Below are 10,664 nucleotides of genomic sequence, written 5' to 3'. Positions count from 1 at the left end.
CAACCTATCTCATGGTTGGTTAAGCTTAAAAACAAGGTTGAGACACTTGAAATCAGAGGATTAAACCTCATAACTTTCTGTTTTTGATTAGGGTATTTTACCCACAAGTCATGTTCGAGCTTAGATCTTGATGTAGGGTGATTGTGGAACAACTTGGGTTGCTCCAACATAAAATCCTCACATGATTTGATGATTTCTCTTAGTTTAGATTATTTACATACTTGTATTAATCCTAGTTCTTGACCCTCCTTGGTTGTCTTTACATCAAGTGAAGTGGTGAACGTTCAAGGGGTTCCTAAATGGAAGCTTGTCTTCCTACCCCATACATGACATCCATGTTAACTCGAGGTGCCTAAACGAAGATCCTAATCTTCTACCTCCTACATGAATTATTGGACTAAATAATACGTAATACTTAACCTAAATATATATACCCCCATTCGAACCTTTAATGTTAAACTTGTGTTTATATGTTAAAGTAGTAGGATATCGTCTAAGACCTAAAATCTCGATATGATTCTAATGGGTGTACTACCCATGAAATACAATATAACCCTAGTGGTTACATAGTGTCATATACGAGTTATAAGTTGAAGATGATTATTTTTAATATCATACTTTATGTTATGTTAAACTCCAAATTCTTAATCTTCCGTAAACGCCAAACTCACACACCTACGTTTCCTCGTGTAGAAGGACTAGGTGCTCCAAGCTAAATCATCCACCAAACTTACTCTCGGACCTTCAAGTTAAGACTTGTAAACCGTGAGTATACTCGATCCCTTTTTCCCCTTTTCACTTTGGGATGCAACATGTATAACTATGCAAACATCTTTAAACTAAACTAAACATACTCAATCCTTGTACAAACATGAAACTAATGTGCTTTACTTATGATTCTTGTATGCTCTATTTGAACGATTTGGAACGTATATGCTCATTAACTTTGCTAGCCCACCTTAACAATTATAGCGCTATAGGATTTACGCACCGCCCGTTAAACTTGGGGTATTGTTAAGTTAAACATTTACCATCCCGCTATCAATTGGGATTAGGCTATTTTATGCGTTGGATTCTTGGGTTTGATCATAGTGTACGCCAAAATTGCATACTAGTAATTCACATATTATGAATCATGTTGGATTTGAGACTTTTATTCTATTATGCTATGTAAACAAACTTGTATACTCGCTCTTTGCTTTTGCATCGAACTCTATTTTAATACATGTTGCAGGTTGATTATTGAAGTATGGATGATTGATGAAACAAGTTTAGGGTGGACTAGATACACACCTAGAGTAATCTATCATTTTGTTTGTTATGTTATGTTATGAAACAATGTAGTTATTTCCTTTTGAATTTTGTATGACATTTAGTTTTGAAATGAAATTTGAATTTAATTAAATATTGTCACATAGTGTTATGACGTCTCTAGCAATCTATACACACTTCGTCTCATCCCGATGTTTCCGCCATCTGTTGGGGTGTGACACAGGGGCCATCATTTCATATTCTGTATCACTTCCTAAGGCACGACTCGTGTTGGCAGTTACACACCATACCACACTATAGTCAATTGTCACTGTTTTATGTCCCGAATGATTCGTAAGAGTTGGTTCCCATAAGTCGCTGACTAGGGTTAAGGATTTGATTGAAGTCAATTTGCTGGTGTTCGTTGCCGGTAATCAGGGTCGTCCTACTACTGACGTCGGTACGGTGGTACGCTCATCCTCTTGTTCATCGATCTTGTAAGTTGATTGAGTAATACACAGTATGTTGCGAGAGTGTTGCAGAAGTTATCGCACTTCAGGATCTAAGGCGTCAATACGCTAAATTCTAGCAAACGAAGAAAAGTGAGAAGAGTATAGACCAATCATTCGACGCTACGACATCCAACCCAGGGACGTTCGTACTAGCACCTAGCTTTCTACACAGTTCACTAGACGTCAGATGAGCGTTCAGGTAATACTCGATAGCATCAAGATTCGCAAAGGTTCAGAGAGGAGTGAAAAGATCACGTTCGAGTAGGAGACAATCACTGTTATGACTCCTATAGGTTTATTATGTCTCTTATTGATCGAATAACGGAATAGAACCCCTTCTACACTTGTTAAAGGCTCACTGGGACTCGCATGCACCCCACATTATTATTATGTGTGCACCCACAATAATATTGTGATTTGCATGCTTATCTCAGTTCCTCCTAACTCATGCCAAATGGTTCCTCAAACTCAAATGTCAAACGGAGGTTATCAAAACGATAAGATCATAGAAATCCAAAGACTATGACAAACTATCAACGCATCATAATGTAATCAAGCAATTCATGTAAGCAAGCAATTCATGTAATCATGCTACAGTGACGAGTGTATGTGTCCGTACTCTACATCATAAACAAATGTGTGCTGGTCATGTAATGTATGCAGCAGGTGAAAAAGACGAACCTTGCAATCTGGATCTGAGTGTCATGGTCGTATTCACGTATTCAGAACTGTTCGGTTATAGTCTGGTTTTATGAAAACATTTTTAAAACCAAGTTCACTATAACCAGTGGATCTGATACCAAACTGTCACATCCCCAAAATACCACTTGCAGGAAACCCCGCGAGGCGTGTGATGTACCAGGATCCAGCCATCAATCACAATGAACTCATAATATTAAATCAAATAAAACTTTCATTTATTAAATTATTCGTTACAACACATTGTTTACATCTCAGCGGAAGCATACTACATTAATTAAGGGATTCATAACCCAAGTGTATAAAAGCCTTTAGACGTGTCTCGTGATTCCATGTAAGTCGACCCATGACCACTCCAGCATCCCAGACAGCAAGTCCCAATGATGTAAACCTATAGACCTGCAAGCATGCAGACAAGTGTATCAGACAACGCTGGTGAGTTCAAAGTTTGTTAACCCGTTTTAGTTACCAGATATAAGTGTAAAACATTTTAGAGATTTGATGTTGTCAATAACTCGATTACCGACGATGGCTCCAGATTATTTGCCCTGTTCCCCAATGCCTCTATCAAAGCAATGGTCAAGACTGGGGTCATTAGTTCACGCCCGTCCTCCCCGGTACGGTGTGAGGGTGCCAAACCTAAATAGCGCTATTAACTAATACCCCGTTGCCTCCCCGGCAACAAATCGGTAGAAGGGACTTAAATGATATATATTAGTGTATTAACCAACATCCCAGTTTAACATTCCAGTCAAACACAATAACCCGACATTCCTCCCCGGATCCCTCCCCGGGACGCATGCTTGGAAAAAGAGCAGTGAACTCACCTTGGATTTGCTCGGTATTTATCAAATTACCCGTTCCAGTTAATCAACCAACCCTACCATGGTTAACAATATTATCAGTTTCGTAACAGATTAAATCACGTATTTCACGCAAACTATATTCGTCACCAAGTTTACCATATAACATGAATTAAGTACCCAGTTTGTATATACAGCAACACGTAACAGTTGGGTCTACTACTCCCATAAGTGAAACCAGGTTTCTCATCACAAGTACAAATATTTCTATTTCACATTGACACCTATCAACATGTGTATCATAATGGTTCGCACAAAAACAGCTTTACATATAGCAGGTATTTAAATTCCATACAAGTCAACATATCCATGTGGATGTTACACAAGTCAAAACAGGCTCCTTATTCTTAACCAACATTATCATGTGTACTCGAATAATATGCATAAACATCGACAGTTACTATCATGATCATCACAGTGAAATGCCGACGAAGAACCATCCCCTTGACGAAGAACCCTTTGACGAAGGTCCCCATTCTTCGTCATAACCAGGCCGACGAAATACCCCATTTTCTCGTCGAGATGCTCGTCGGCGAAGAATCATCTTTCGTCGACCTAAGTTTCGTCGACTACCTTTGACAGTTTTTGAGGTTTCCACAATTCCAGTAAACAGATTCAATAACCAAATCTAAATCAATATCCCTTGTAGATTAAACAGTATAGCCATGCAACCCTAGTTCTTACATACCATCAAGGATCATAGAGTCTAACATACATGTGGCCCTAATCCATTGATTAACATCACACACATCCAAATCTGACCTAATCAGTTTGTTATCACAGGAAGGTTACTCCACTATCTTTATGCAAGAACTAGATATTCAATCATCATTTATACTAAACTCATAATTATCAACTAGATCAGACAAAACACATTTGCAATCAATGAAAGAATTTCGATCATTATAGTGAAGACGTACTAACCGAATTACAGGATGCTAGCGATGGTGCTACAACCAAAGAGGGGCTTTGAAAGAGATGGGAGGGGCTGCCGTCGACTTCTCTGGAACAAATGAGAGTGCTAGGGGTTGCAAATGATTTCTAAATATACACACAGAAGGAGCTGGGCCTAAGACGACTCGGGCTCGAGGATCTGTTTGGGCAGAAGCCCTTATGCGGCGAATAACCATCTTCAACGAAAGACCATTTTTCGTCAAGGAGGGTTCGACGAAGAACCATCTTCGTCGTTGAGATTTATGATGACGAATAACCATTCTAGTTATCCAGAGTTTTTACTACACATACATATTGACATTTAAACATCTCACATTTAGATCCACACATCAGAAGACTTATAATCATCCAAACAAACTACACCTATCATAAAACAAATTGCCAAAACAAGATTGCGAGACAAGTGATTCGTAGGAAAGGACCTTGAATTCTCGGGTTGTCACACCTTTAATTTGGAGGGTGTGGATGGAGCCCCGTGTCATGATTAACTAATTATTTCTATAAATATTTATTTTTTTAAATTAAATGGCAATTTTAATAGCTACAAAATTAAAAATAAAAACATAATTTCATTAAAAAAACACTACAAAGTCATCAAAAAACATAACATACTAGAAAAAAAGACAACATACTTAAAAAAAATACATATATTTGGCCCGAATTTGTGCCTTACGAGCTTCCAAAATGACTCGGTCCTCCTCTGGTAGATGTGACACATCCCTTGCGAGAAAGCCCATTTCTTTGGATTTGTTTCTCCATTCTCATTTCTTGGTCTTTTTCCCTAATGGAGATTATTTGCTTGAGATATGCCTGGAACTCGCTCATCTTTGACGGGCCATCTGATTTAGTAGACTTTCCACGTGCCTTGGCTTTACTTTTATCTCTACCAGTTGGACGAGGCAGCTCTTGTAGTTGTGGTTCTTCAAACTCGTCAGCATCCTCGTTTAGATTAATTAATGTACGAGCATCGGACCCAGATGGTTCGGTGGTGGATGTCGATATAGACCGTTTGGATCTAGGACGGGTTGGGTCGAACGGTGGCACAAGATGCCACTTAGGAGATTTGTGAAGAAGCTCCCATGTGGTTACCAACGTAAACATATGCCCATGGTGCATTCTAAAGTCGTTGTGGGCTTCCGTCAAGACATCGACGTCGCTCGCACCACTTCTCCTTCGAGTGTTATTGACGAGATTATTGTATATGATGTTGAAGTTGCTAACCTTCGTCCTCATAGCACCCCACTTTCTCGAAAAAGAGTCGGCAGTTTGATACACGCCACGACCCATTGCGGCGAAAAACTTCTCGTATATACGACCCCAAAATACCTTTATGTCTTGGTCGTCTCCTAAAAAAATTATTTACAAAAACATAAAAAATATTATTTACAAAAGCATAAAAAATATTATTTACAAAAGCATAAAAATATTATTTAAAAAAGCATAAAAAATATTACCAACAATCTCGTCCTCTGACACGTCGAGCCATGCTTTTGCCAACTCGAACTCTTCCTTAGGCGACCAAAATTCTACCTTCTTAGGGGTACATTTTTCGGTCTCGTCCTTCTTTTTATGGCTTCTTTTTTTATAGAAGAAGATTCGACTTGGGTTTCGGGAACGTATTCGGTTTCGCTTGTGTCTTGGGTAACGGGTATGTTTGGTGGTGGCATTGGATAATATCCAACCTCACCCGTACGCGGGTCTCGGCGATAGCGGTCCTGTTGCTCGTTGTTTTGCATATTTTGCCAAAACGGATTGGTCGGGTCCCATGGGTTGTTGGGAAACATTGTTGGGAAGTTTTTAAAAATATGAAGAGAATTGTATAAAAAGTGAGGTAGAAAGTGAGAGGAATGATGTGAAAATGTTAAATAATAGTGTGTATTTATAGTGTTAACTGTTAATTTATAAATAAAATAAAAAGTAAATTTTTTTTTAAATTATGACCATTTTCAACGGTCAAAACTTTTAATGTTCCTCGGTCCAATCGTAATGAAGCCCGTTACCATGCTGGCGATGATTCAATGGCGTCCCGACATAGCGCCGGAGTGTGGGACGATGGCGCCGTGGGGCGCTATAGGTGGTCAGTTGGGTTGGGTGACACCCCCACACCCTCCAGCCTAAGAAAGAAACATTGTCATCAAAATTTAGAAGTAAATTTAACGGCCTTGTACATGATTGCCTTCAAAATCCGAATCATAAATTTAGATACGAAAGGATATCTTAACAGCCTTTTGTTGACTTTTTAGTCAAATCTTATCCAAATTCTAAATAATCTTTATCCAATTTCAATTCACTAAAATGATGATCAGAGTGATGGTATGTTTTCTGTTAAATCTGTGAAACAGTTGTGTTATTCGGATAGATCTGTCAGTCAAAACTTCGTTATGGTCTGGAGCGACTGGGTTCCCGACAAATGTAACATTCATATGTGGAGAGCCGAGATGGAAAAAATCCCGACCAAGGTTGCGTTAAGGATGAGAAATATTCTGCAAGGTGATCCGATTTGCCCCTTGTGTTCAGCCGCGGACGAGTCTGCCGAACACCTTTTTACTGCTTGTTATATATCTGCGATTGTCTGGAATGCGGTTAGTGTATGGTGCAAGATTTCAGCCATTTTTGCTTTTTCCATTAAGGACCTTCTATGCTTTCATAACAACATATCGGCATCGACCAAGAAGAGGGAGGCGGTGCACGGCCTGATTATTATAACCTGTTGGAGTCTTTGGCGCGCTAGGAACAAGTTGATTTTTTCTAATAGTCCGGTTAGGATTGGTAGGATTATTAGTGAAATAAAGGCGTTAGGTTTTTTTTTTTTTTTTTCGAATAGGTCTAAGCACAAAGGGATTTCTTGGGAGGAGTGGGTCTCCTTTGTAAATATGTAATTGTTTTGTTTTTTTTGGTCGGCCCGATTTGGGTCGGTCAGTTGTGAATGAAGTTAACTTTTCAAAAAAAACAAACTTATTGAATTACCCTATGCGTAATTACCAGCCCAATGGTTGGCTAAATGCACCTCCTATTTTACTAGTCATATCCCCTTTCTAAAAATATAGTTTAAAAATTGTTAAATTTCACCCCTCTATACATTCAAATATTGTTTTTTTTTTTATGTTTCTATTAAACATTATTACAAATTAATAAAAAAGATATTTTAAACAATAAAAAAGTTTCATAACTTTTTTAGAAAAAAAAACATTTGATGTCATATTTTTAATTTATTTCATATTTTAGTTTTTTCATCTTTATATTTCTATTTTATTAGTATTATTATTATATTAAAATATTTTTATGCTATAATTAATAACTTTTATTTATTAAAAGTAATAAGATGAAAAAAGAAAATAAAACGTTAACTAGCACATTAGGTAGTAAAATGATTTGATCAAAGCATGTAATATCAATTAATAATAGATATAAGTTGAAAACTTGAAATTTAATTATTGTGAGGGTATATTATTGACTAATCAAAATCATTATCTACAAATTGACGTGGTGATTCTAAAATATATTTCTCTTCTTTTAACTTCAAAAACTATATTAAGTTGACTGGTTTAAAAGCTTCATTGAAATTTTTGAGTATTATTGTTTATACAAACTAAGTTTGAATACCCACTTCAATCAAGCCGCTATGAACAAAAAAAATTCTGCTTAAAAACTAAAATGGCTCGCTTCAGTTTAAAACATAGGAAATTGATTTTTTTCAAATAACCAAAAATAGTTTCTTTTTAAATAAAATAACATTTTAAGTACAAATAATAATAATAATAATTAAAGATAAAAATAACAAAAATTAAAACAAAAGAGTTTGAATTGTATTAGTATGAAAGTTAAAAGAGAGGTACGTAGAAAGGGTATATTTAGCAACACCCAAAGTTAATCATATATCCCAAGTGTATACAACTTGTGATATTTTGAAATCTGAAACTAACCTCTGTGAGTGTATATATTTTTTTTTCGGAGAACAAATTCATCAAAAAACAGAAGCTCAAATACCAATCAACAAAAAACATGTGAACAACTAACTTTCATTCCACCAAAATCATTGCAACTTTTCATGATTTACAACATTCGCCGCCAAATTGTTCAACGATAACATGATTCATTACAAATTGTTCACAGAAATCAATTAACCCCCAAAACCATACAAAGTCCTTCCCTGCCTCTTCAATGCATACACAACATCCATCGCTGTCACCGTCTTCCGGCGAGCGTGCTCCGTGTAGGTAACAGCATCACGAATCACATTCTCCAAAAATATCTTCAAAACGCCACGTGTCTCTTCATAAATGAGACCACTGATTCTCTTGACTCCACCTCTTCTAGCAAGCCTCCTGATTGCAGGTTTGGTGATACCCTGAATGTTATCCCGGAGAACTTTCCGGTGACGCTTTGCTCCTCCCTTTCCCAACCCCTTTCCTCCCTTTCCACGTCCAGACATTTTGAAATTTGGTTGAAGGATTGTTTGATTTCAAAGGATTGTGAAGAGAAGATGGTGGTTTTTAGAATGGTGAGTTGGGTTTATATAAGGATGGAATTGGGGGTGTTTGAATTTTGATTGGTGAAAATGTTTGCGCGGGATTTTTTTAAAAAGATTGACGGTGGATAAGGGATCCGTGTGATGAGGTTTAAATGGATGTGAGCCGTTGATATGGTTGTAATCGATGGATATTGGGGTTTGGGAGCGGAGTGGTGGATCGATGACGTGGAATTGTAATTCTGATGGTTTTTTTTTCTTTGGAAATTTCTTACGTCTACGAATGCAGTTTTTTTTTTTTTTTTTAATTAATTCATCATCATTTTTTATGAAAACTTTAACTTTTTTTGTATTTCATTTAGTTAGTTTTTAAAATTAAGTTTTATTACAACTTTTAGGGGTGTTTATTTTTTCAGAAAAAACCTCTTCTGGCTGATTATGTCTGCGCTGCACAAACCACGTGCAGACGTTTAGATCTGCAAACCGTTTTTTAATAAGACATTTCATTAAAAAATGTCTTCAAACCTCTATGCGTTCTCTTCTATACGCAGACATGGTCCAATGTCTTCCCACCCCTTCCAACCTCTTCTTAAACACCCTAGCATCTTCCTCCTCCCAGCCGACACCTCCACCTCCTCCACCACCACCACCACATCTCCGTCACCTCCGGTTGACCCGACGTCACCTCCCCCTCCTCCGATTGAGCCGCCTTCACCGGCGACAACCACCTGCTGCCTCGTCGGCCCCACACAACAACCACAGCGACGTCGACCTCCGCAACTGTACAAAACACGTAACTGGATGTCAAATAGGAATAGCACGAAAAACGAGGTGACTCGAGACAAGCCGGAATATGAGCAGTGGCGGGTGGTAGGTGACGAGTCTCTGGTGTAGATTGGCGAATGTGATAAGTGGTGTTTGGTGTGGTGGAGATAGTGGCTGGTATGGGACGATGTAGTGGTTGTATTAACGGTGAAATGATGAAACAGTGGAGAGTGGTGGTTGTTGGGTCAAAATGGAGAATGATGTTATCAATTACACCAACGTTATTTAGTGTCTTTATTGTTTTGTATATGTTGGTGTTTTATTTGTGATAATCGAATGTTTTAGTGAGTTTAGTAGGTTTTTCAAGCAAGAGGCGGCTTGCTTGGAGAACAAGGCTTAAGGGGCTATAAATAGTAGAGTGAACCTCACTTGTGAGGTGTGCATTTGTGAGCCGCTACCCCGGGGGAGTTGTGAGATGTGAGAATGATGATCTAATAATCAGTTGTGTTAAGTGAGATGTGAGAACAAACCCCCGTTTTGGGGGTTTTGTTTTTTAGATCTGCAGGGGTCCTTGTATACCATAAGGCTTAAAATATAAACAGTTTTCTTCCCGCAGACTGCAGAGATTTTATCCATCTCTTATGCTACAGATGTCTGCAGATGTGATCCGCATATTGCAGACGTTTTACCTCTAAAAAACCAAACAACACCTTAGCCTTTTTTTGTATTTCATTTAGCTAGTTTTTAAAAATTAAGTCAAATTATTTTAGATTTATCACATGAGAGGTAAGGGTGGAAGGGGCACCCTGCGGTGACCTCTTTGGTAAGCCTCTTTCCTAATCAGTAAGGTGCCGCCAAGTATAAATCGGTGAACGATGAAGGGTTAAAATGGTGTGCCCCAATGTTTTAAAAACCGCCTTTTAAATCATACCGGGGCTGACTTTAAAATTGTTTAACCGGTTGAGTCGGGTTGTACCGTCTGGTTCAACCGGGTTACTAGTTAACCCTATAATTTCATAAAATACAAATTCATTTCAAAAAATAATCTAATCCCTAGTAGGATTGTAATTGTTCATGGTTATATTTAAAAAAAAACTATTTTCTTGTAAAATATTAAGCATTTTCAGAGAATTTTATTAGTTATAAACAATA

The 10,664-nt window shown here is 37.7% G+C and overlaps 2 protein-coding genes across 2 annotated transcripts; both read right to left on the bottom strand.

Annotated features, from left to right (window-relative positions):
* Positions 1–4,948: 4,948 nt before the first annotated feature.
* LOC110892876 lies at positions 4,949–5,566 on the bottom strand. The gene has a single exon (XM_022140013.1). It carries the CDS (start codon positions 5,564–5,566, stop codon positions 4,949–4,951), a length of 618 nt encoding a protein of 205 aa, XP_021995705.1.
* A 2,711-nt stretch (positions 5,567–8,277) lies between these two features.
* Positions 8,278–8,773, bottom strand: LOC110894929 (histone H4). Its single transcript, XM_022142182.2, has one exon. It carries the CDS (start codon positions 8,709–8,711, stop codon positions 8,400–8,402), a length of 312 nt encoding a protein of 103 aa, XP_021997874.1. The 5' UTR covers positions 8,712–8,773; the 3' UTR covers positions 8,278–8,399.
* Positions 8,774–10,664: the final 1,891 nt, after the last annotated feature.

The sequence above is a fragment of the Helianthus annuus genome, chromosome 12 (genome assembly GCF_002127325.2).
Source record: "Helianthus annuus cultivar XRQ/B chromosome 12, HanXRQr2.0-SUNRISE, whole genome shotgun sequence".
NCBI classification, from domain to species: Eukaryota; Viridiplantae; Streptophyta; class Magnoliopsida; order Asterales; family Asteraceae; genus Helianthus; species Helianthus annuus.
Note: the sequence above shows the minus strand (reverse complement) of the source record. Positions and strands in the feature narration are given on the sequence as shown.

What these genes read in the sequence shown, in the direction of transcription:
- LOC110892876 (XM_022140013.1), bottom strand. Translation starts at nt 5,566, where the DNA reads ATGGGTCGTGGCGTGTATCAAACTGCCGACTCTTTTTCGAGAAAGTGG.
- LOC110894929 (XM_022142182.2), bottom strand. Translation starts at nt 8,711, where the DNA reads ATGTCTGGACGTGGAAAGGGAGGAAAGGGGTTGGGAAAGGGAGGAGCA.